Source organism: Mandrillus leucophaeus, unplaced genomic scaffold, assembly GCF_000951045.1.
Source record: "Mandrillus leucophaeus isolate KB7577 unplaced genomic scaffold, Mleu.le_1.0 Scaffold254, whole genome shotgun sequence".
NCBI classification, from domain to species: Eukaryota; Metazoa; Chordata; class Mammalia; order Primates; family Cercopithecidae; genus Mandrillus; species Mandrillus leucophaeus.
Window position 1 is genome coordinate 2,009,078 of NW_012102632.1, and position 27,387 is coordinate 2,036,464.

The 27,387-nt window shown below is 44.3% G+C and overlaps 1 protein-coding gene across 2 annotated transcripts in view; it reads right to left on the bottom strand.

Moving 5' to 3' along the window:
* ARNT2 (aryl-hydrocarbon receptor nuclear translocator 2) overlaps positions 1-27,387 on the bottom strand; it is a 173,591-nt gene that overhangs the window by 83,320 nt on the left and 62,884 nt on the right. For both annotated transcript variants that reach the window (XM_011983693.1, XM_011983694.1), the window contains 3 exons: positions 11,209-11,311; positions 5,485-5,550; positions 5,056-5,141 (listed from right to left, as the gene is read on the bottom strand). In XM_011983693.1, coding sequence (XP_011839083.1) covers positions 5,056-5,141; positions 5,485-5,550; positions 11,209-11,311 — 255 coding nt within the window. The remainder of the gene's footprint in view (positions 1-5,055; positions 5,142-5,484; positions 5,551-11,208; positions 11,312-27,387) is intronic.

Genomic DNA, 27,387 nt, shown 5'->3' on the forward strand with positions numbered 1-27,387 from the left:
TCTGACTGCTTCCTCTGCTCTATTGTTGATGTTATCTTATGTGAACATGCAGATTCATTGAGCCAGATGAAGGCATAAGTGACTATTTACCGCCCCCTCACATATAAATTGTATGTTCAGTGAAAGGCTGATCAAAGACTCAAAAGGATGCAAGTGTGTTTTTCTCTTATCTATCTGCACCTTTTAAAAAATTTATTCCTCTTCCCCCAAGATCCACCCTTTTCCCTTTAAATATTGAAGCCCTCAAAATCATCTTTGGAGAAAGGCATATACCTATCTCCCAGGCACATTTCCTCAACTTCGGCAAATAAATCTCCGAAAATGATTGAGACTTGCCTTGATCATTTTCACTGATTTACATACACTACAATATCTACAGTGCCTGGAACAATGCCTCGCACATACATTGTAGGTGGTCAACAAATACATGTTGAATGAATGAATGAAACAATATTTTTAACTTTACTATATGAATGTATTATTAATGTGTTTTAAAATGTACACAAATTGGCCCCCACACTTTCATGGGTTTTACCTCCGGGAACCCACCAGGTTCTCACAGTGAAAAACCAAGAAAAATCCCCACCCCCTATCTCTGGTAGCGGGAGACACAAAGTAACCATTTTGAAATATGTCCGAGCATTCTCCATAACAAAGACTTTACCAGAACCTTATGTCACCTACAGAAAAGGGGACTTACTCAATTCCAGCCCAACTCTATCCTTCCCATATGGCCTAAGGTGAGGGGGAGATAAGAAACACTTGTGAAGGTCACAGCCCCAGGACACAGGCCCATGAGGTTTAATCATAAGATTATAGAACAATTTCTCTCCCCCTGCTCCTCATCCCACATCAGCAGGGCTCAATGCAAGGCATACTCTATTTAAGACTATTTAAGGAAAAGCTATTTGAGCCAGGAGCCAGGGCTCCTGCCTGTAATCCCAGCATTTTGGGAGGCTAAGGCAGGAAGATCACCAAGTCAGAAGATTGAGACCACCATGGCCAATATGGTGAAACTCCATCTTCACTAAAAACACAAAAATTAGCTGGCCATGGTGGTGCACACCTGCAGTCCCAGCTACTCAGGAGGCTGAGACAGGAGAATTGCTTGAACCTGGGAGGCGGAGGTTGCAGTGAGCTGAGATTGCACCACTGCACTCAGCCTGGCGACAGAGCAAGACTCCATCTCAAAAAAAAAGGAACAGAAAAAGAAAAAGCTCTTTGGAAAACCAAAGATAGTAGGGGAGAAAAACAAGGAATTTATAGCCTCTGGAAGCTATAGCTACAATATTTAAAACATTAAACACAGTCCAACTCCTAGGAATATTAATATAAAACCCCACACCAAAGGCCTAGTTACATCAGTTCCTATTACCTGATATATCATGTCTGGATTTCAACAAAGAATTACATGGCATACTAATAAGCTAGAAAAAAATCATAGTTTGAAGAGACAAAGTGAGCACTGCAACCAGACTCAGGTGTGAAACGGATTTTGAAACTACCAGATGTTTAAAATAATTATGATTAATAACTTATAAACTTTCATGGAAAATGTAAACAATATGCAAGTACAGATGTATAATGTAAAGCAGAGAGATGGAAACGCTTAAGAAAGAATAAAAAAGAAATGCTCAAATTAAAAAACACTGTGACAGAAATGAAGAAGGCCTTTGATAGACTCATCAGTAAACTGAACACAGTCAAGGAAAGTTTTGATAGACTCATCAGTAGGCTGAACACAGCCAAGGAAAGTATCAGTGAACTTGAAAATATATCAATTTGAAACTTTCCAAACTGAAATGCAAAGAGAAAAAAAGAATAATAAAAAAAAAAGAACAGAACACTCAAAAATTGTAGTACAATTTCAAAAGATATAATATTTGTGTGATTGGAATACAAAAGGAGAAGGAGAAAATGGAGCAGAAGAAATATTTTTTAAAATGATGTCTGAAAAATGTCTAAAGTTAATGAGAGACATCAAACCACAGATCCAGGAGCTTCAGAGAATACCAAGCAGTATTACAAACAAACAAACAAACCCCTCTATATTTAGGCACATTACATTCAAACTGAAGGAGACCAAACATAAAGAGACACTCTTAAAAGAAGCTAGAAAAAAATAATCCCACACTACCTATAGAAGAACAAGGATAAGAATTATGTGGACTTCTCTTCAGAAACCATGTTAACAAGAAGAGAATGAAGTGAAATATTTAAAGCACTGAAAGAAAGTAGCTGCCAACCTATATTTCTATATCTCATAATTTCAATCCTTCAAATGTGAAGGAGAAATAAAGATTTTCTACAAAAAATCAAAAACAGACTTCATCACCAGTCGAGTGGCCCTGTAAGAAATATTAAAATAAGTTCCTTGGAAGAAGAGCATCAGAGAAGGAATAAATAAAGATAAAATAAAACATTTTATTTTTGTTACTTAAAATTGATCTAATAGATACCTGTTTGTTCAAAGTAATAACAGTAACAATGTATTGGGTGATGATAGCATACAAATAAGTGACACAAATGAGAACAATAGTATAAGAAATGAAAAGACAGAAGAAGGAAGATTTTATTATAAGGTGTCTGCCCTATACATGAAGGGGCATAATATTTTTTGAACATGGATATATATACACATATATATATATGTAATTGTATATAATAATTGTAAATGTATGTTGCAAACTTAGGGCAAAGAATAAAAATATTTTTAAAGAAACTAAAAAAGGCAAAAAAATAGGAGGCAAATAAAGAATGAGAGAAATGAATAGAAAACATGGTAGCTATCAATCAAATTATATCAATAATCATGCTAAATGTAACCGGTCTAAATGTATCAATTAAAAGATTATGAGAGTGGATTAAAAAACGAGATCCAGCTATATGTTGTTTACAAGAAACCAACTTTAAATATAAAAACACAGCTAAGTTGTAAGTAAAAGGATAGAGAAAGATATACCATGCTAACAGTAATTAAAAGAAAGTTGGAGAAACTCTATTAATTTCATACAAAGCAGAATTCAGAGCAAGGAAAATTATCAGGGATAAAAAGGAACAATTTTCTTTGAAAATATAACAATCCCTAACATATGTGCACCAAACAACAGAGCATCAAAATATGTGAGGCAAAAAAAGACCTACAAGGAGAAATAGGAAAATCCACTGTTATAATTGGAGATTTCAACATTCCTCCTCCAGTAATTGCTACATTGAGCAGGCAAAAAAGTCAATACAAACACAGTTGCCCTCAACAGCACTATCAATCATCTTGATCAAATTGACGTTTAAAGAATACTTCATCTGGCTGGGTGTGGTGGCTCATACCTGTCATCCCAGCACTTTGGGAGGCCAATGCAGGTGGATCACCTGAGGTCAGGAGTTCAAGACCAGCCTGGCCAACATGGTGAAACTCCATCTCTACTAAAAATACAAAAAATTAGTCAGGCATGGTGGCACATGCCTGTAATCCCAGCTACTCAGGAGGCTGAGGCAGGAGTATTGCTTGAACCTGGGAGGCAGAGGTTGCAGTGAGCCCAGATCATGCCATTGCTCTCCAGCCTGGGTAACAAGAGCGAAACTCCATCTCAAAAAAAAAAAAAAAAAAAGAATACTTTATCCAACAACAGCAGAATACACATTGTTCTCAAGCTGACATGAAACAGTCAATGAGATATACATACTACATTCTGGGCCATAAAGTGAACAAAAATTATTTAACATTGTATATATTTTTTTGTTTAAGAACAAATTTATTGATATATAGTTCACATCAGTGGTTTTTAATATAGTTACATAGCAGTGCAACTATTACCACTATGTAATTTTAGAACACCTCTGTCACCCCTAAAAGAACACTGTATCCATTAGCAGTCATTCCTCATTCTTCCCTGCAGTACCAAGAAACCACAAACCTACTTTCTGTCTTTATGAATTTGCCTATTCTGGACATTTTACATAAATGAAATCATATGACACGTGGGCTTTTGTGTCTGACTCTGTTCACTTAGCATGATATTTTTAAGGTTTGTCCATAATATGGCATGTATCAATACTTCATTGCTTTTTATTCCTGAATAATACTCTATTACAAGAATATACCACATTTTATTTATCTATTCATCACTTGGTGTACATTTGAGTTGTTTCCATTTTTTGGACATTATGGATAATGTTGCTATGAACATTTTCAATTCTCTTGGTTGTATATTTAGGAGTGAAAATTGCTGAATTATATGGTAACTCTGTTTTTAGTATTTTCAGGAACTGCCAGACTGTTTTCCCAAGTGGCTATACTATTTTACATTCCCACCAGCAATGTATGAGGATTCCAGTTGCTCCATATCCTCACCAACATTTGTTGTTACTTGTCTTTTAACCATCTTAGTGAGAATGCGATGTATCTCACTGTGGCTTTTATTGTAATGATTTAGATACACTCATCATTTCAAATTGCCACTCTGACTTTATAGAATGCTCTGGGTGACAGAATCTAGAAGTGAGTTGCTAAAACTCCAATCACCTTTGTACAATCAGCTCTTATTATTTATTTATTTATTTATTTATTTATTTTTTGAGATGGAGTCTCGCTGTGTTGCCCAGGCTGGAACGCAGTGGCGAAATCTTGGCTCACTGCAACCTCCGCCTCCTGGGTTCAAGTGATTCTCCTGCCTCAGCCTCCCAAGTAGCTGGGACCACAGGCATGTGCCACCATGCCTGGCTAATTTTTTGTATTTTTAGTAGACACAGGGTTTCACCGTGTTAGCCAGGGTGGTCTCAATCTCCTGATTCCATGATCCGCCCACCTCAGCCTCCCAAAGTGCTGGGATTACAGGCATGAGCCACTGCACCCAGCTGTACAATTAGCTCTTTATAGAAACCTTTGTTTCAAGTAACAGGATGTTTTCCAATTACAAAGATCATTGTGTTCTAACTACAGAGAAAAATAAGGATATTTTCCCATCTATTCCTATAAGAATAGTTTTCTAGCACAGCACCATGATCAGGTATGAGCAGCACCCAGTTCCCTTGGAATTTATATGCAGGTCTCCTTACCTGCTGGTGGCCAGGCCTTGATGTATCCTGTGCAGTGGACCACAGCATATTGGGCTTCTCCTTCTTTCACAGGGCCAAGACCATTCCTAAAAAAGAACATTTGTGAAATTGTTTTCATCATATGAGGGTGAGGCAAGGATGTTGATGACTCCTCTGGCATCTAAGCTACTGGGTTTCTTTGTCTGCCTTTGTGGTTTTGAATCTTGACTCCCCACCATCCCCTGTTCCTTCCTCCCACATGGTCTGAAAATCAAAACTAAATTCCACCCAACTCCCTGTTTTCTCTCATCTCTGCCACTGCCACCCTGATGTCTGGTTCTCTCAGTCCTCACCACACTAAGACCCTTCTTTAATCTAGACTGCTTAGCTTAGGGTGTTTAGACTATCAGCCAGAACAGTCCCATAACACACATCAGAAGAGATACTGACCTGAACCTTTTCCTCATGGTGGTTATTCTGTTTAGAGGAAGGTGGTCCAAAGGAGCATTTCCACACCTGAGATGTGACAAATGTATTAGAACGAGCAAAGACCCAGGCAAGTTTATTCAGTATATGGTGCTGCTGTCAAGCAGATGAGCCTTAATTCACGCTTACACATTTATTCAGGTGAGGCCTATAGCCAATTTTCTTCAACAGTGCAGAAGCAGACCTGTATGCCTTTGAATGTTTTTTTTCATGCCACTGAAAAAAGGAGAGTGTGACCCACTTTACAACACACACTGAAATTAGGCTCAGTCCAGAAGCTGGAGACCTACAGAAAGACTCTAGAAGAAACCTGGCCATGCTCAGTCCTGCAGATCATTTCAGTGGAACTCCATGGCTTTTAGGAAAGAAGGGAAGAGGGTGATGACAGCAATAATGTCCCTTCAGGCCTGAACAGAGACATCAACTCAAAACAGATGTTGCCGGTTAATGAACAGTAGCATTTTCTTAGGCTTTAGCATCACAGCTGTGGAAACTCTCTCCTCCCATACACTGTTCTGGCTCTAGGGACAACCAGACAGCTGGAAGTCTGCTTATGGCTGAGGAGAGCGTGGGGATGAGAGAAAAACAGGTAGAGAATTCGGTCTTTCTGTGGGCCCCTATCTGTGAGGCAGGGGATGGTAGCATCACACTGCACACTCTGGGACAACCTTTTCTGCCTCCCTTTTCAATGACCCTCTCAGCATCTCAGGTGCTGAACACCCATAGCCTGCACCATGGCCAGGCTCTGATTGCTGCTTGGTATATCCATTTTTTTATGTGCATTTCCATTTCCCAACTACATCACAAGTGATATCCTGAATATCTTAATTTCAATACAGCAGAGATAAGAGTCTAATTATACTCTGAGACCTTAGACAGCTGCGAGCACTAGTGTGGACTTCACAGGAGGCTCATCCCATGTCATTGCTGCCCCAGCAATGTTTGGCCCTCTACCCTTTTCTGGCCAACTGTGCCCAGTGCTTTGCTGAAAGTAGGCTGTTTTATTTGGAGGAAAATATTATGTTCTCAGTAGATGGCAGTGCTGCCCACCTCTCAGGTAAACACAGGCAGTACGGACCTGGCACTTCAAAGAGCAACTAATATCACACTCCCTGGAAGGACACAAGGGCAGGGAAGGGACTGCACGAATTTCATTGACAGGGCAGTGATAGTGGCTTTATCGGCTAATAGAAATGATACACTATGGCACTTTCAACCAATTTATTCATAAGGGAATTGCTTAGATGGTACAATTCAGATGTGTATTGCTGGTGCTCTACTGAATGTCTACTAAGCTAGGATAGGCATTTATTCACCCAAGCACTGCAGGACAAACGTGCCATGACTGACTACACTAACTGATGGCATTTCATCCCTGGGTGGACAGCAATGGAAGTGGATCCCACTGCCCAGCTTGCCCCTGCTGCTGAAGGAGGGCAGGCAGTCTGTAGGGACCCAGTCCTAAGTTAAATGGAGACAAGCGTGCATTCTGTCATTTCAGTACCATCCTGTGACCTGAGGCAGGTGGTGAAGAGGATTTCATCTGTGCCTTCAAGAAGAATTCCAGAGGCTCAGCCTCCAGAGGAGGAGACTCAGAGAAAAGAACATCGAGGTTCAAATCCCCGAAGGGCCATTTCTTGTAAAACAGAACAAAAGGTCTCTGCCAGCTCTGAGGGCCCAAGGAGCGAGTGAGAGAGGCAGGTCTCCCCTCAACACAGGCAACCTTGGTGATCTGAGGGAGACCAACCAGCCTGTACATAAACAGGTTTTGCTTAAAAAGTGTAGTTGCTTTAAAAGATTAATTTGAATTAGGGAAAATAGACACTTATTTTAAAGCACCTATTGTTTGGAACTTCATAGTATGCAACAGATGTCCCAGTGGCAAGTCATAGATCCTGTGGCAAATCACAGTTCAGTTCCTGCAGCACGCAATTAGATGAGGGTGACATTAGTAAGTGACTCCGTTGTGCTGCTATGTGCCGTATCTCCTACGTGCCGTATCTCCTGCTGATTCTCTCTCTGACGTCCAGTGATGGATCCTCAGTCTTCACATTCAGGGCTCATCAGTAGCCTTTGGCCATTGATAACTCCTTTCTTCTAGAAACTTCCTTCGTCCTCTCTTGTTCCCTTTGCCCTCTCTTCTTCCCCTCCCACCTGCCTCACTGCTCCTTCTCAGTCTCCTTTGCTGGTTCTTCCCCAATCCCCTGAGGCAGGGAAAGCACCAGGACTCAGTCCTCTGTCTTCTCCTCTGTCTACACTCACCTCCCACATGATTTCACATGCATCTCAGTTTTGAGGCCTTAGATACCATTTTATTGAAGTCAATGCCCAGGTCCATATCTTCAGCCCCAATCTCTTCCTTGGATCCCAGAGCTATATGTCCAACTGTCTGCTCATCTTCTCCATCTAGTTGTATGATGGGCATCTTTTTTTTTAACTTTTAAGTTCAGAGGTACAAGTGCGGGTTTGTTACATAGGTAAACTCGTGTCATGGGCTTTGTTGTACAGATTATTTCATCATCCAGGTATTAAGCCTGGTACCCACTAGTTATTTTTCCTGATGTTCTTCCTCCTCCTACCCTCCACCCTCCAAAAGTCCCCAGTGTGTGTTGTTCCCCTCCATGTGTCCCTGAGTTCTCATCATTTAGCTCTCACTTGTAAGTGAGAACATGTGGTATTTTGTTTTTTGTTCCTGTGTTAATTCACTAAGAATAAAGACCCAGCTGCATCCACGTCCATGCAAATGACATGATCTTTTTCTTTTTTATGACTGTGTAGTATTCCATGGTGTATATGTACCACATTTTCTTTATCCAGTCTATCACTGATGGCCATTTAGATTGATTCCATGTCTTTGCTGTTGTGAATAGTGCTGCAATAAACATATGCATGCATGTGTCTTTATAATAGAATGATTTATAGCTCTTTGGGTATATACCCAGTAATGGGATAGGGTCAAATGGTATTTCTCTTTTTAGGTCTTTGAGGAATCACCACACTGTCTTCCACAATGGCAGAACTAATTTACACTCCCACCAATACTGAATAAGTGTTCCCATTTCTCCATAACCTCACCAGCATCTGTTATTATTTTACTTTTTATATTTTTATTTTTTATTTATTTTTGAGATGGAGTCTCACTCTGTTGCCAGGCTGGAGTGCAGTGGCGTGATCTCAGCTCACCGCAACCTCTGCCTCCCGGGTTCAAGCAATTCTCCTGCCTCAGCCTCCCGAGTGGCTGGGACTACATGCACGTGTCACCACAACCAGCTAATTTTTCTATTTTTAGTAGAGACGGGGTTTCACCATGTTGGCCAGAATAGTCTCGATCTCTTGACCTCGTGATCTGCCCACCTTGGCCTCCCAAAATGCTGGGATTACCGGCATGAGCAACCACACCCGGCCCTTTTTGACTTTTTAATAACAGCCATTCTGACTGGTGTGAGATGGTGTCTCATTGTGCTTTTGATTTGTATTTCTGTAATAATCAGTGATATTGAACTTTCTTTTTTCATATGATTGTTGGCCACTACATATGTCTTCTTCTGAAAAGCATCTGCTCATGTCCTTTGCCCACTTTTTATGGGGTTGCTTGTTTTTTTCTTGTAAATTTGTTCTTACAGATAGGCATCTTATGCTGGAATTCCCCTCAACCCCAAACCACCTCCCCCAACAACCTTTTCCATCTTAGAAAATGATAACTCAATTTTTCCAATTGAGTGGGCAAAAACTTAGCTGTACCTTTGACTTCTCTCTTTTTCTCACACCCTACCTGAAGGCTGGCTCTATCTGTGAAATACACTCAAAATCTGAGCACTTTCTACCACAATCACATTTCTCACCTGAATCATTACAATAACCTCCTTACTTCTACCCTTCTGCTTCATCCACAGGTTTATTCTCCACAGAAAACCAGAGCAGTTTTAAAAAATTTATTCAGAACATGTAACTCTCACAATCAACTTCACTGACCTCTCATCTCATGCAGAGTAAAAGCTGAAGCGATGTAAAGTCAACATGACCTAACATCCACTACCTCTTAACCACATCTCTGTCCATTCCTTCGGCACCATACCCCATTCACTCTGCTTATGAGACAAGAACGTTCCCACTGTTCCTTGAACATGCCAAGAACATCCCTGCCTCTGGGCCTTTGCCCTTGCTATTCCCTCTACTTGCTCTTCTCTTTGCCCAGACATTCCCTTGTTTCATTCACTCACTTTCTTTAGGTCTCTGCTCAAAAGTCACCTTATCAGTGATGTCTTTCCCTCCCACCCTATATAACATAGAAATTAACAACATCTGCTATTTCCTACTCCCACTTAAGTTTGCTTTATGTTTCTTCCATAGCACTCACCAGCATCTGACATTCCATATATTTACTTGGTACTTCTGTCTACTGTGTATCACCCCTACGAAAATGAATTCTATGCAGGCAGGGATTTTGTTCGCTTTATTATTATTATTATTATTATTATTATTATTATTATTTTAGTCTCTTTTTTTTTGAGACAGAGATTCACTCTGTTACCCAGGCTGGAATGCAGTGGTGCGATCTCAGCTCACCACAACCTCTGCCTCCTGGGTCCAAGCAATCCTCTCACCTCAGCCTCCTGAGTAGCTGGGATTACAGGTGTGTGCCACCACATCCAGCTAATTTTTGTATTTTTAATAGAGACGGGGTTTCACCATGTTGGCCAGGCTGGTGATCTCAAACTCCTGAGCTCAGGTGATCTGCCCACCTCAGCCTCCCAAAGTGCTGGGATTACAGGCACGAGCCACCACACCTGGCCTTGTTTGCTTTACTTAACACTGACTCCCGGCACCTTGAAGAGTACATGGCACAGGTGGGCCCTTGACATAAATTTGTTAAATAACTGAATAAATGAATGATGAGTGGCATCACCTCGTGTCACTGTCTCATGAACTCCACAGCCCAAACAATCTCAATTCCCTGTCCTGCACCTCCCACCTTGCAGTTCATGCCAACCATCCCTCGGGGGCACAGGGTTGAAGGTACAAAGGTGCTGAACTGGATTTGAGGATTCAAGATCTCAGCTCTCTCTTCTTCAAGGACATGGCAAAATTCCCCTGATTTCTCCAAAGTTCATTCATTCCTGCATTTCTTCAATTATGATTTATAAATCAAATATATGTAGAACACTCTGCTAGATGTCAAGAAGGCTCAGAGAAGTCCCAATCAAAGCCTCCATCCTCAGGGCACTATAATTTACTCATGGAACCCAGACATTTACACTTAACACATCAATCAACAATATCATAGAGACCAATTAAATGTGTGAATTGTGACAGGAAATATATGAATAAGTATGAAATCAGGCCATCTTAATATAAAACATGTTGAGAACTACAGAATCTTGGAGAGGTTGGATTGGAGAAGGGTCTTAAAGATGGGTAGGAAGTAGAGTGATACAGTGGACAAGGGGGTGTGAATCTAGGAATGAGAAGAAAATGGTAAGAAATTAGACAAAGTGGGATGGTAGGAGGACGGACAGAATCCTTCCTAGACCAAGGATCCTGTATATCCACATGCTGAGGTCAAGAAGACGAAGTCCCTGGAGTAAACCCAAGTCAGCATGTGTGACTTCAGCAGAGCTGGTCAAGGCTCTTAACAGTGACAGAGAAAGGAGCAACCACCGTGACGGCCTGCTGCTCCCCCAAACAGACCTCATCCTGCAGATGAAAGACCGCCGCGAGCCCATGCACATCCTCATGGATGACTGCTGCCCTTCTTTCTTGACCGTCCCAGTCTTCAGGTCCAAGATCCGGCCTAAGAGAGACAGAGAAGGACATGTACATGAGGCTTCGGTTGGGAGACAGAGGAGGCAGTTTGGGGGGTGCTTTCTCCAAATGCTCTGCCAAATGAGGACAAGTGTGGCTGTGCAAATTGTTTGTGTCTTGGAATTCCCAACATTCTTTGGCAAGAAACTCACATAGTGATGAAATCCATACAATTCAAAATGCTTTACTTTCTTCAGAGCCATCTACACTTGCTGCCTCTGATCTGTTGGATTCCATCGCCTGCAGTCACTCCAATTTGGCTCTCTCCCTCACCACTCCATGGAAAAGGCATTTGCCAAGGTCACCAACTTCCTTACTGCTAAATCCAAAACACGTTTTTCCTTTGTTTGATCCAAGTGCTTTGCTGGGCTTTATGCGACTGCGCACTGCTCTTTTCTCAAGTATCTGCCCTCCCCTGGCTTCGGACACAGCACTCCCGATTCCTCTCTCCTCTCTGCTCCTTTCTCCCTGAAGGCTCCAGCCTCAGCCTTCTTCTCTTCTCACTGTACATGTCCCCTACGCAATTTTATCTACACCTGGGTTTTGACAGTCACCTTTGGATGCTAATGACCCTACATCTACACCTCTAGCATCAACCCCTTCGTTTCCTTAGCCCCAGGGCCATACCATCAGCAGCTGACTATGAACCTCAAAAGCAGCTTCACCCACTCCTCCCCAAACCCTCCCTAAACATCAGCAAGGGCACTGCCATCCACATGGAAATCTAAGTCAGAAACCCAGACATTATCTCCAAGTTCCTCTCCCTCACCTCCTGCACACACATCTCTGTCCCTCCCACTATTCTGCATCCATCCCCCACCTTGCTCTTACCTCAGCGTATTTCTTCTCCCACCCCCCATGGGGTTCTGGGCCATCAACTGACCTCCTCCCACATGGCTATTTCTATCTTCTCCTCTCCCTACTGTCTACTTCCTCCAGTATTTAAACACCACCAAATATCTTCCACCTTAGGAGAAAACAAACAAGCAAAAGACCTTCTCTGGCCCTGAAGCTCTTATCCTCTCTCTCTGCATCTGCAGTTGGAGGGTTCTGTCCACACTCACTGCCCCCTCTTGATGCCCAGCCCACTGTACCCACTGTATTGGGCCTCCACCCACTACAGCTCCATGGCAGCTGCTCCAGCCCAGGCCACAAGGACTCTCTATGTGGCCCAATTTAATACACACTCTTCAGCCCCTCTCCACCTTGTCCTTATCCTTGGCCAGTCCCTTGGAACACTCTTGCCCTAGAACACTACCTTCTCCAGCCTGTCCTGGGGGCAGCCCCTTTTCCTCAGTCCAGCTCCTCCCCACTCCATGTTGGCATTCCCAGGGCTGGGCCTTGGCCTTCTCTCTCTCACTCTCTCCCAGGCACCCTTGGAGACGTTCAGCTCCACCACCTCTTACATACTGAGGACATCAAGATGCCCGTCTCCAGCTGATAAAGCCTCCCGCCTTTGAAACTCCAGTCAGCCCCCTCTGAGTCTTCTGCCTGTCTAGGCCTGACCTTGAGCTTCCCTCTCTGTCCTTGCAGAACCCAATTTGAGCAAGAATTCTAACTTAGTTTGGTGAGAATCCCCCACCCTTGGTATCTGACACCTTTGATATCTACCACCCTGCACTGTCGTTAGCAAGGATTCTGTTGATTGAGTCTAACGGGAATCTCCCGACCCCTGATGTTTCCTCTTAGTGATTCTCCACCCACTGCCCCCTACCCCCACCTTGCTTCTTGCTTATAAACCCTCACTTATCCTTGTTGGAATTGGGTCCACTCTCTCCTAGCCTGTAAGACCACAGTGCAGTGGTGCCTGCACCTCTTGCCATGGCACCCCTTCAATGGAGTCTTCTTTATAGTTTTTAATAAATGTTGGGAATCATTTTTTCTTTAACACAGACCTCTCTTGGAAGCTCCTACATGTCCAACTGTCTCTTGGGTATCTCAGTGACATCTTACATTCCTCAGGTCCAAAAGCAAATTCTTCTTCCTGTCCAAAGCTGGCCTTTCTCCACAGTCCCCCATCCTTGTCCTTGGCACCACCACTACCCAGTTGCTCAAACTAGAAATCTAGTAGGCAAGAGCATAGACTCTGGAGCTGAGCTACCTAGCTTTAAGTCCTGCCTCCTTAGCTCACTGTGTGACCCTGGGCAAGCTACCTAACACCTCTGTGCTTCAGCTTCTTCATTGGTAAAAATGAAGATAATAATAGTACTTCCTTTAGATAGTTTTTGTGAGCATTAAATGAATTAATATTACAAAGCAACTACAACTATGCTTGGCTCTATAAATGCTTATTAAATAATGAATATGAAAAACTCCAACATTTGATCAGTCACCAATATTCTATCAATTCTACTTCCTGTGTATCTTTGGCCTGTGTACTTCCTGCTGCTGCACTGCTACCACCTTAGATCTGTCCCCCTCACTGCATTTCTGGATGGATGGCTGCAAAAGGGCAGTCATCCCTTCCTCTGGTCTTGTCCCCTTCATTCCAGCCTCTGCATTGCTACCAGAATTCTTTATTTAAAACACAAAAACAATCATGGCTCTATCATTTATGTGACCCCAGTCACTCAGCCTCACTGGTCCATGGTTTTCTCTATTGCAAAATTAAAGAGCAAGATCTTGCTTTCAAGATTATTGTGACACAACATACATAAAAGTGATTCGCACACAGGAGGCAAGCAACAAATGTGTTTCCTGGCAGGCTTAGACCAAATGACCACGTCACACTCCTCCTTGAGAGCCTTTCATGTTCTCCACTCTCAGTTGCCAGGAAAATCCAAGTCCCGCAGCCCAGTATTAAAGGCCTCCGAGGTCCGGCCCCTGCCCTCCTCTCACATTCCCTCCTCGCCCTACGCCATCCCACCACTCCACACAGGCCTCCACTGCTGGCCAGAAGGTCTCGCAACTCCCCAGTGTGCCATTCTCTCCTATCTCACCCCTGGCCCTTCCCAGCCACTTCCCCTCCCTGAGCAATCCCCTTCCCTTTGCCTGATTTCCTTTTTTTTTTTCTTTGAGACAGGGTCTTGTTCTGTAGCCCAGGCTGGAGTGCAGTGGTGGAATCTCGGCTCACTGCAGCCTTGACCTCTGAGGCTCAAGCAATCCTCCCACCTCAGCCCCCCAAGTAGCTGGGACTACAGATGTGTGCCCCCCATGTCCGGCTTATTTTTTTATTTTTTGTGGAGACGAGGACTCGCTATGTTGCTCAGTCAGGTCTTGAACTCTGGGCTGAATCATTCTTCTTGCCTCGGCCTCCCAAAGTGCTGGGACTACAGGCGTGAGCCACTGTGCTTAGCTGACTTCTACTTTTTATCACAACTTACCCAGGGTGTCTTCTCAGTCATCATTTCACAAATATTCATTTAGCCCGGACAATATGTGAGTGACACTAATGTAAGCACAAAGAATTAAACAGGCAAAGGCCATTATGTCCTAGAGGATGAGAGAGCGGACAACAACAACAAAGAGAACAGACTAAAGTAGATGAGAATAGACTCAAACAGAACAGATTGTTACACTGAGATAACAGCTAAGAACAATAAAGCCAGGAAGAGTTAGAAAAGGATGGGAGAGCTGCGGCTTTGCAGCAGACAGCGTTTCAAAAGGTTTCTATCATTTGAAATCAAAAGGGCCTTGAAGAAGACACCCTCCCCAAGCCTGGGTCCCACTGCTGCAAATGGAGGAAGGTGTGGGGGAGTGAAAACGCATGCAAGAGAGGGTGGTCATCTTCCTCGCTGCACTCCGCAGCATGCTGTGCTCTCCTTGGGCCGACTCTGTCATGCTGTGTTAGAACTATCCTGCACGCATGGTCTAGAACTGTGCCTGGTCAGCTTGCTCCCCTCAACACTTGCAGCCTTCCTTTTCCACATGGACCAGGGCTCTGCAGACTGCATGACGCTCTACAAAGACCCAGCAATCACCATCATGCTGACTGCTGGTACGTACATCTTTAAGCAGGATGGGTAGACCAGAATTCTACTCAGTGGAACTGTCTGACTCAGTGTGCTGAGAGCTCTGGCGCGGCCGGTGCGGGGGAGGCCCTGGGCGTCTGCTGATTCTGCGCTGTCTGCTGCCCCAGGTTTGACACCTGTCTGTCTCCTTCACAGACGGCGTCTTTTTACGGCCATGTTAGTGTAAATTGTCACTTGCTTTATCATCTACCAAATGGCAAATGGTTTCAGCTGTGAAGCAGGCCAGCATGGGGGTCTGGCAGATTCCAAAGTGTGCTCTGAAAATAAATCACAGCTGCGTAGCACATGAGCAGTGGAACATGAGGAAATGAAAAAACACATTTCCATGATCTGCTGTCACGACCTTGAGAGACAATGGCTTCAACGTTTATTTCTCCGTGTGCTTCTCCGGTTTCCTTGGACACAATGAAGCTGCTCCTCAGGCTCCTCTGGAATGAAAGCACACCTGACTTCATACAGTAGGTGTGTTCCTGAGAGGTTGTGTGTAAACTGGATTTTTCACAAGGGTAATAGCAGTTGAGATGTACAGAAGCAGGTGGCCACCGCCCCAGCACTGGGCGGTGAATCCTGGTGTCATGGGATGGCAGTCAGCCTCCATCCCACAGGAGACCTGGGTGCTGCGTTTGCTTACTACGGGCTCCCAGTAGAGAGGCAAACAGATGTCGCTGCCAATTACACTGCTCCTAATCTAATCTTCATTCCTGACCCACAGAAGCCTGGGTTCTGCTTAGAGCCATAGGCCTGGATTCCTCGGGCTGACTCCCAGCAGATCCCTAGAGGCACAATCCATCCAGCCAAGGCTGGCTCCTTCTAGAATCCCTGCTCCCCAGCCTCATCCACTGGTCTGAAGGACTCTCGTTCTTTTGTAATCCTGTCTCTGGGCTGGTCCCATGATGCATTCCATTCTGTTTTCCTTAGCCAGTGCCTAAACAACCAGCCACCCTGGTCACCTCTCCTATGTGTACTCTTCACCCTTGATCCAAGCCCCCTGCTCCTTTCCCTCCTAATCCCCCGCCGGGTGCCCTCCAGAATACCCACTTGGAAGTAAGACAACTCCTGTGTACTCAGCTCCTTACAGACACTCCCTGAAATCAACTCAACTCCCTGCCTCAGTAGAGACAAGCCTGCCCTCTGGAGGGTGCCCTCTGGAGCCTGCCCTCTGGAGAGAAGACTCAGGCTCCCATGTCCCACATGGCATGGGGTCAAAGATAGTCTTGCTGTCTTCCTCAGTCCCCGAAGCCCTTCCAAACCTGACTCCTGCGTAACATGCTCCTTCCAGACTCATGACAACCACCTCGTCCACCTACTACCCCTCCTTTGTTTCTGTTGTCTTCCCACCTCTGGGTCACTCCTCCTCCTTCATTTTAGACTTTCTGCACAGCACCCACAGCCTTTCTCTTTACCCCAAGACCTGCTATCACCCTACATGGTTTCCGCATCCATGTGGAAGGCCCACCTAACATTCCCCTCTCAGGACGCGTCCTCCTCAATTCTGAGCACGCTTTCCTCCTGTCCAGGGCAGCCAGCCATGCCTACTGCCACATCGGGGAACTTGTGGGCACCTATAACTGCTCCATCTGAAATGATACAATCAAACAGCCCCCAGGACCACAGTTAATTTTCTCACTCTGGTCCTCTCACTTTCCCCATTCTTTGAATTCAGGGAGAATCTAGTGTCGGAATTCTTGACATCCTATCAGCATCCTCCTTTTGGTACAGAGTGATGAGCTTCTCTGTGGCTCAGGGACCCAGTTGTTAGAGCACTTGGGCTCAAGTTGCACAATGGCTGGCTTTGTAAGAGGCCCCAGAAATCTTCCAACACAACCAGAAGCTGTGGAAGCAGATATTGTTCTGGGTTTGATGTACCAAGGAGAACTACTAGTGAGCTGATAAATTAGTAATTACGCTATTTCAAATGAAAAAAGCAGCAAGGATGTAAGACATGGCTCCTCCGTATGCTGGTTGCGAGAGTTTGCACAGGTCACTTCATTTCTCGGAGCCTCAGTTTCTTTGACTGGAAAATGGAATCAGGCATTCCTACTTTGAAGGGTTATGTACAGATTTGAAGACCTACACACTAGAGCTCAACAAACCCCCTTAGAGAATCAGACTACAAGTGATTGGCAGGCTCCCAGCACAGAGAGCCGCAGGAAGGGAGGGTCTCCTGAGACCAGGAGCTAGCCCCTGCCTTCTGGCTGCTGGAGGAAGAGAAGGCATTCAGACCACCCCGGAATAATGCACAGAGCACGGCCTCAGGCTACAAGATTGAATAATTTGCTATTTTTGTTTTTCTCCTTAATTTTTATTCTAAAACTAACATGGTCATTTTAGAAAAATCACACACACGAACACTCTCACTAAGTAAAAATCCCAGATAATCTTCTCCAGAGAAAAACACTATTCACATTTAGGTGCGTTTCTGGTCAATCTTTTTCTATGCTTGCCTGCTCTTTATTTTAATTAGCTGAGGCCTCATGGTATATATTTTTCTACTTCATGTCACTTAGCATAAACTCAAGAATTTCATCACAAATCTCATTTTAAAGGCTCTTTTAATATTATTTTGAGTAGTGAATTTACTATTAGACATTTAGGTTTTTCCAGGTTTTTTCCACCATAGCACCAAGGGTGCTGTGGTGAACATGTACATACAAACAAAAATCCAAACTATCTTAGGACGGATTTCCAAATATGACATTCCTGCATCAAATAAGGAGAATATTTTTAAGACTGTTAATATCAAACCCCAGTCTACCTCTAAAGCTCTAGGGAACTATGCTGTCAATACCTTTACTGAGTCTCAGTTTTTCTACTCCATGAAAAGAGAAATAAGAATTATGACCCACCTCACCTCAAAGTTTTTTTACTGTAATTTTTCTAAGACAGTTGAAAAACATAAAATGCTTTATAACATGAGTCAGCAAAGTACTTCCTGCAGCCCAAATCTGGTCCACCACTTGTTTTGGTAAATAAAGTTTTATTGGAAAACAGCCATGCCCACTCATTTATTTATTGTCTATGGCTACTTTCATATACCATGGCAGACCCGGGGGTTGTAACAAACACAACATGGCCCACAAATCCTAAATATTTACTATGTGTCCCTTCACAAAAAAGCATTCTCTGACTCCTGCTTCAGAAGACCATAAAGATTCCAGAACAGAGCATCTTTTTTGACGGGCAGAGGGCCCTTCTGTAATTGTTTGCAGTAAGCTGATTTGTAAGTATTATTTTGGTCAGTAGTAACTTTTTAAAAAAGAAGAATCTGAAGTTTGTCTTGGATAAGATCACAAAAGAAGGCTTTGTGCACATAAAAATTCTCCCCAGGCTACAAGAGAAATACAAATATAAATTAGAATTATTTCATCAAAAGAATCCTTAAGAAAACTGGAAACATCTTATCTTGGTTCAAAAAGCAGGAACAGTGAGATAGTAAAGGAGGAAAACAAGAGAAAATAATTAGGAACAAAAGCAAAGCAAAACGATGGCCCCATGAAGGACAATATTTGATGTGGTTCCAAAAATGTGTCCCCCTGAAATGGGGGCCCAGAACTGGACGATGCTTTGGTTACTGTTCCAGTGACAGTGTGTTCTCATTCTCAAAAGGTTGACCCCAGCTATTACAGCAGCTGTGCACACAGGAAAAACACCAGGCCACAGGACAGGGATCCAACCAGTGTGTCTGAGGACTGCTCCTGAACAAACTCTGGAGCCCAGAGCTGTGTCAGTGAGCCTGGAAGAGAATGGGCCTTCTACTACTAAAGGTGGGTGCATTTTCCTTAGACTTCATTCTCTCTGGCAGGTGTTTATAAGTGGCTGAGGGCACAAATACATCAATTCACTGGCTGCAGCCAAACCATTTTCTTCCCAACCTAGAAGAGGGAGCTCTGAATGGGCAGTAGAGTTGCATAGGACATCTCTTACTCTATTTACTCATTACCTCCTCTACCACAATGCTTTCTTGAGAAATAGCTCTCATACTAATCCTTCATTATGAAAGTCAAAAAAAGAGCTGCCATCTTACAAGATCCCATCTCCCTCGCCATGGTGATTGGTTGAGAACTAAGTACCTGACACACCCTGGGCCAATCGTAGTAAGTCACCCACCCTCCGTCTATAGTGATTGGTCCCAAAACTAGGATAGAATCCAACCCGGCCAATCAGAGTCCTCTATAGGCAAAATGTGATCTTTGCCACCTTTCCCCCTCTTTTATCTTTGAGTACCTGAGCATGGCTCTTTCAATGGCAGCGATTCAGCTTCAAGGACAATTGGGTCTAGGAGAACAAAACTGACTCCAAGAAAGTCGTAAAAACATAAAACAGTGAAAAGTTTCTCCCACTGTTCAAGTCTTTAACACTTGGTTCTGTTCCCTGCAACCAAATAGTTCAGGTTAATACAACGTCCTGTGGCCTTTGACAGAAGAGGAAGGACAAGGGAATTAAACTCTTTGCTCACTGAGCACTCTACTAAGGGCTAGGTATTCTGAAACGTTTCACATGTGTTACATGACACAACCCTAGGAAGTGGGTCACAGTGGTTGCACACCAAGGCTCAGTGGGGAGAAGCGCCTTAGGGGCAGTTCATTTCAGAGGGGAGAAATATTTGATCATTGCTATGTCAAGAATTGCTGGGGCATGATGATAATAAAAAACAGATTAACTTTTAGGAGGTTCTGTTACTGTTTTTAAATACTCTGTGGACAATGCAGCTCCTACTGCCTGCACAGTGGGCAATGCCCCCTCCTCGGTAGCCCCTGCTAGGCTGTATTTGTCCCACAAACAAACTGAAGCCCAGAGACACTAAGTAACCAGCCACTGTTGTCTCACAGCTGAGAACTGCGGAGTCAGGATTTGAAGAGGGCAGTGCGACTTAATGCAGAGCCTGTACTACTTTTCACAGTACAACTGCTCTGGGAAGTCTGGAGACCACTCCCCAAAGCAGAAAATAAGACAGCAGCCACCAAACAGAAGCAGATGGGCAGTGAGGGGGCAGGAGGTCAGCCATCTGCAGGGACTGTGGCCAGCTTGTGGCTGTTTCAGGATCAGAAACCCAGACTGGGAACATAAGCCTTTTTTTTTTTTTTTTTTTTGTAGTTCTTATCTGTGTATTTCTTTATTCCTCTTCAATTTTTCCTTTTGGTTTAGTAGAGAACTTCGGATCATTTCAGCCTGTCTCAGCCATTCCTGGGAGACTCAGGGGAATGGGTTTGCATCCATATTTGGTGGAGTTATAGGAGGTACAGGTCCCCTAATGGCAGCCCTAGTTGCAGTGACCACACTTTCCAGCTTTGCCTGGGACAGCCTGGCTTGTTCCTGTTGTTCCAGCATGGTCATTAGCACAGCCTCTTTTCACTCTCCCAGTGCGTGGATTTGGACCATCAGCTTTATGCAATATGGTCACTGTTTTTAAAGTGGTAGCAAAGAGGGAATCATGAGTGAGAGATGAATCTCACACCCTGGAGGTTGAGAAAGTTACATTTAAGGCCACGTAGCCCTCCTGCCTGTCACTCAAGCTCTTCTCTCCTCCTAGATAGGTCTACATTGTGTCTTTATGGGTAGGGGGCAACGCTCCAATAGCCCCTCAGAAAAGAATGGTGTGCCATCAGTGCTTCCAGGCAGGAAGGAGGGAGTGCAACTGGAGATGGCTGGTCACTCAGGGTAGAACTCATTCCAGTTTAGTAACAGGGAGTTAACCCTCAGGTAGAGTCAGAAAGCTCCATTCTTCCAAAGAAATGCTTTCTGAGGGCCCCCGGTGGTGCAGCTGGCTGTACCTAATCCTGTTCTGGCCTGAACTTCACCAGGGCCACCACGGCACTAGGAACACAGTAGGAGCCACATGAAGATGTTCAGCTTGTTGCAAACACTTGGAGACTAACATCAAGGTGGAATCACAACATGAAGTGTATTACAAAGTCCTTCCCTTTCCCCTTCTCTCACATTAAATTCTTGCTCTAGAGAGAAGGCCTTTCTTCCTCACTTGCTGAGTAAAGTGTTTTCCTCAGGAAGAATATACTTATAATTATCTCCTCTGCAACACCGCTCTACGATTTCAAATCTATATCCAGCCATTTAATGGTCATGACAGGCCATGAGCTTCTCAGCTCTCCTGCAGCACAGGGAATGCTGCTGCCCTCAACAGTATGGTACCTATATTAGTTTCTATGGCCATGTAGCAACTCAGCAGCTTAAAACAGCACCCATTTATTACCTCACAATTGACCAGGTTCTCTGCTGAAGGCCTCATAAGGACAAGATCAACGTGTTGTCTGGGCCGGGCTATTACTTAGAGGCCCTGCAGAAGAATCCACTTCTGAGATCATTCCAGTTGTTGGCAGATCCTTGCAGCTGTCAGGTCAGGTGCTCATGCCCTTGCTGGCTATTGGCCAGGTGCCATGTTAGGAGGCTACTCACAGATCTTGGCTCATGGCCCCTCCAACTTCAAAGCCAGCAAAGGTCTATGGCCTATCAAATCCTTTTTGTGCTTCAAATCTTTCTGACTTTCCAATCTGTTATGAGTCAGATAAAATTTTCTCCTTTTAAATGGCTTACTTGTTTGGGTCATGCCTACCTGGATAATCTCTGTATTTAATGATCAACTGACTTGGGACTTTAACTACATAGGCAAAATCCCTTTGCAGCCATACTTAGATTAGTGTTTGATTGAATAACCAGGGGATGGAAACCTTAGGGATCCTTTTAGTATATTGCCCACCATGGTCCCCAACATTATTGACACTTAGGCAGATAGCTTGCCTCCCTTTCTGGATTACAAACTTTGTGAAAGCAGCTGTCCAGGGGTCGAATATCTCTGTGTCCCCTAGTCCAGGGTGCCTCACATACATACACTGGTGTCCAACGGCTCTGTCCTGAATCACAACCACCCACTGAGGAGGCTAAGCTGTCATGACTGCACAGCGGCCCAATTACAACTCCTTACAGGCTCCTATGGATGCCCATGTGTCTCTCTTTTCCTGTTTTCCAAAGAATCCTTGAGGATTTAGAACTAAGGCTTTTCTCTACAAGTAATTCCACCCCTCGAGCCTAACAAAGCATTTTCCTTTGGCAGTAGGAATCCTGAGCAACTTCCAGAAGCCAAGCTCCTGACATCTTCTCAACAACTAGGAGGCTATAAACACAGGTCCTCCTGTAGTAACCTGGGCCACTTTTCAACTAATACATCTCCTCTTACCTGGTTCTATATCGTTATCCAGGCAGGGAAAGGCTGGTGACAGCCAATGAATGGCAGCCGACATGTATCCCACTGGCAAGTTCAGAACTATTTATCCACTACTTATTCAGAACTTTATGGCACTTGAGCCTGAAGAGGTTTTTAAGAAAGGACACATGGTTTCACAGCAGCGACCAAGTACAGCGTCCTTACCAGCTGGAGTTACAGGCTGTGTTAAACTCTACCCACCCAGATAAGTGCTGAGCAAGTTCTCCCATTTCACACAAGATGCTCACAGCTCAAGCTGGGAGCAGGGAGAAGGGTGCTGGGCATGTGGTGAATTCACACAGGAATGGACTACTGGACTATAAAAGACAGCCCCGTCCCACTCCTTGGCATGGGAATAAGTCACAGTGCAATGGATTTTTTTTTTTCCAAAATAATATTGTCAAGAGAGGGTGCATGAAAGCTCACAAATGTGTAGAGGCTGGGTAGAGAGCAAGAATCTGTAAACTGACTCCATCCAACAGAAATTACAAAGTGCAAGCTGCAGTACTAAGCAAAGTATCTCACAGAGTAGGGGAAGCCAGACACCATTCCTACTTAACTATGAAACCAACTCAATTGGCACTCGAGGAGATGTCTGTACAAACTGCAAAGGCAGCACAGAGCAGACAGAGAGTGCTTCATGTCGGAGAGAGCAGACTGGGTCAGGGAAAGCTTCCTCCCAGAGGAGGTGCTAAAGGAGCCTCAGAGAGATGGAGCTGCAAGGGATAGGATGCCCCAGGTAAAGGGCTCAGAGCAAGATGTGGGGAAAGTAGAGGGAAGGGTCTGAGAATAGGACAAAGTCCTGTTTGGCTGGAGCTCTACAGGGAGAGGGGCTGGAGAGGTGGGCTGGCCCAACCCCAGGGCACAGAGCCCCAGGAAGGCATGAGCAGAAGCAAACAGAGGAGTCAAGCTCTCAAAATGATTCTGCTACCTGTTACACAGGCAGGAAAGCCAGAGACTTGAGAAATGTGCTTCTGACAAACTCATCCAGCCCTTCATGCTGCTAGCAATGAATACTGAGCATGCTTTGCAAAGGCTTCATTCCATTCTAAAAGCAAAACTTCTACCTCCCGAAACTGCTTAGGAAAATTCATATGATTTGCAGTTTAAATATATGAACATCAATAATTTAGATTTTAGGAGCAAAATCTTGCAAGATTAGCATTCATAGCCAACATTCAGGGAAAGAGAGACACCCCAACTTGGAGCCCGAGTGTCCAGCCGTGTGGGGAGAGCTCCCGTGTACACAAAGAGTGTACTGGGAAGGAGGGAGGGTTGGCAGCAACAATAATGTTCACTGAGCAGAATGGGCTCCTCCTGACCCACAGAGGAAACTGTTTTCAGATAGTAAGAATAGGTTTCTGGGAACTATCCCCCTCTGGGCCCTCTTGCCCTCCTGAGCAAGGAAGACGGTGGCTGGGGTTTGGGTTAGAACTCAGAGTAGAATCTGTGGCCATGGAATAAAGAGACAAAAAAAGGCTCACAGGGGTGGGGGTGCCTGATTAGGTCTGGCAAAAGGGACTTAGCATTGCGACTAATAGGCCCTGCAGACACTCAGAAGAGCCTTTCTGCCAAGCAGTCTGCTTGCATGTCAATCTGTTTGTCCCTCCACCGTACCATCTGGGGAAGGTGCTAATGAGACACTAACTAAGCAAGCAGCAGGCAGCAGGATGGCACAAGGAGGGCAGCAAAACTCTGCAGAGAACATCCAAGAAATCATCATCTCATGAGCAATGAAAAGACCAAGATTGGCACATTTGGGGTCAGTCCATACCAAGGGGCAGAGAACTCCAACGTGTATGACAGGCCATACCACCTCTCCCACCTCGACAACTGGGCTCTTGCAGCTCTCTGAAAAGCCCCAGAACTTTACAGCTTCTTCTGCATTCGCATTCTCAACACGATGTGGGATCACAGGGCACCGCCTGCTGTGGCCTGCTGCTCTGCTATTCACTATAAAATCATCACCCCACGGTCCCCCCATGGCCGGCACCTCTTCTGCTATTTAATCTGTAGACAAAAGTACAAATTCTTCATCCTGTTTAGAATATGCTGAAGTGTGATTTAAAGAAATACATTCCTCTTGGGGTATCATGCTACAAAAATGCCAGAAATGCAAGCCTGACGGGTTTAACTTTAATAGTAAATGATTAACCCTCCTTGGCTATGGAAAGGCAGCTCAGCATATGCCAGGACACCAGGCTGACATGGAGTTCGAGAAGGCAATTTCAAGTCGTGCCTTCCCTCCTTCGCAGTTTGCTAATGAAATGATTTTAAAAATACAAAAATAGCAGGAAAAATCTGCACTCATGAAGAAAAACAGTAGAAGGGGCCTTAAAATAGGGAGACATTGAAATACTTCTGCAAAAAACAGCACAACACACCTGGGATGGTCTGGAAATGAGTATGAGCAGCTCATGTGTCTTAGTTCATTTTGTGTTGCTATAAAGGAATACCCGAGGCTGCGTAATTTGCAAAGAAAAGAAGTTTATTTGGTTCATGGTTCTGCAAGCTGTATAAGAAGCATGGCGCCAGCATTTGCTTCTGGTGAGGACTCCCGGAAGCATCATGGCAGAAAGCAAAGAGGGAGCAGGAGTATCACATGGCAAGAAAAGGAGCAAGTCAGAGAGAGGAGGAGGGGTGCCATGCTCTTTTAAACAAACAGCTCTCAGGTGAACTAAAAGAGTGAGAACTTACTCATTTACACAGGGAGGGCACCAGGCCATTAGTGAGGGATCTGCCCTCATGATCCAAATATCTCCCACCAGGCCCCACCTCCAACATTGGGGATCAAATCTCAACATGAGATTTGGAGAGGACAGCTATTCCAACTATATCACCATGGTTCAACAAATATGAGGAAACAAGCTGCCTGGGAAGGAAGTGAAAGAGTTCCCTACTAGAAGATTCCAAATTCCAAGCAGGAGAGGGAGAACAGGAAATCAGGAAGCAGAAGACCAATGGCCTAGGGTATAATCACAGTGAGGCCAGAGGCAGAGCCCTCATATCACCCTGACTTAAAGCAAACAACCTACCACATAAAGAGGAAGAAAGGCTGCCGCAGCCTGCTTCTGAAGGGCAGCATATCATGTAAAGGAGTGGGCATGGCCCTACTAACTTCAGATGATGGTGACTAAGGCACACGGTTGCCTCAGCTGCAGCTCCCAGATAGCTGTACACAGCTATCTTGCAGGAAAAATCAGAGCAAATCCCCCACACCCCGCCACTTGCTTTGGTTTGAATGTGTCCTCCAAAGCTCATGTGTTGGAAACTTAATCCCCAATGCAGGAGTGTTGAGAGGTGAGACCTTTAAGAGGTGATCAAGTCATAAGAGCTCAGGAAGGCAGAGCCCTCCTGAGGAGTTTAATGTCACTATTTCAGGGATGGGTTTGTTATAAAAGCAAGCTTGGCCCTTCTTGCTTTCCTGCTCTCTTTCTCGTTCTCTCTTGCTTTTGCTCTCTCAGTCTTTTGCCTTCCACCATGGGATAACACAGCACAAGGGCCCCTGCCAGATGTCAGAGCCATGGTCTTGGACTTCCCAGCTTCCAGAACTGTGAGCCAAATAAGTTTCTGTTCATTATAAATTAATCAGTCTGTGGTATTCCGTTATAGCAGCAGTAAACAGATTAAGACACGAAGAATCGGAAAGAACACAATATGTTGAAATACTAAGTCTCAGCGATATTTGAGAAAACCTTTTATAAATAAAAAGAAAATAACCTGGTACCAAGAAAGATTGCTTTTAGATGAAAAACATGATTTCAGAAATGAACACCCAAATGGAGGCAATAAACAGTGATACTGCTAAAAACTGAACCAATGAATTAAGAGAAACCTTTAGAAAGTCTCTCAGAGGTCACACACACACATACACAAAGCAAAAGCGAAAGGAGGTAAATACAAGATGCAAAAGGCTAAGATTCCTAGATAAGAGAGTCAGGCAATCCATCACAGGGATTTGAGAACTGAGCCGACAGAGAAGACAGAGAAGAGGCATTCAAAGAAATTATCATAAGGACCTCTGCTTCCAACCAAGTAACAGTGGCCAGATTGACTTTCCCTTCTGAAACCATCAAGCACCCAACAAAATCTATAGAACAATAGTTCTTACACATTAGACATTAAGTAGTGAAGGACCCTGAGAGACTGGAAAAGAAGAACAAAGTTGGAGGACTAACATTATCTGATTTGAAGACGATAAAGCTGTAGTAATCAAGACACTCTGAGCCAGGCATGGTGGCTCATGCCTGTAATCCCAGCATTTTGGGAGGCTGAGGCAGGAGGATGGCTCGAGCCTAGGAGTGTGAAATCAGCCTGGGCAACACCAGTCCTTGTCTCTACAAAGAATAAAAAATTAGCCAGACGTGATGGCGCATGGCTGTAGTCCCAGTTACTCAGGAGGCTGAGGTGGGAGGATCACTTCAGCCTGAAAGGGCAAGGCTGCTGTGAGCTGCGATGGCGTCACTGCACTCCAGCCTGGGCAACCAAATAAGATCCTATGTAGAAAAGAAAGAAAGAAAGATGCTCTGCATAAGCAGAATAGCACAGAGTCCAGAAACAGACGTACACCTGTGTAGATAATCGGTGTGCAAAGGCAATTCAGTAGAGAAAGAACTGTCTTTTCAACAAAGGTGCTGTGATTCAGTTGAGAGATTAAAAAAACAAAACAAAGCAAAAAAACACCAAAACACCGAAGGTGCTGGAACAACTGAATATGCCTATACTAAGGAAAAAAAAAATAGGCCTATCCTGAGAAGTAAATAAGATGTATTTGTGAAGTCACTTCACACAGTATGTAAATATTAGTTTCCTCTCTTCTTGGATCCTCCCAACCCCACCCCCCAAAAAATCCATTTCCCTTCCAGCAACCAGAACAGT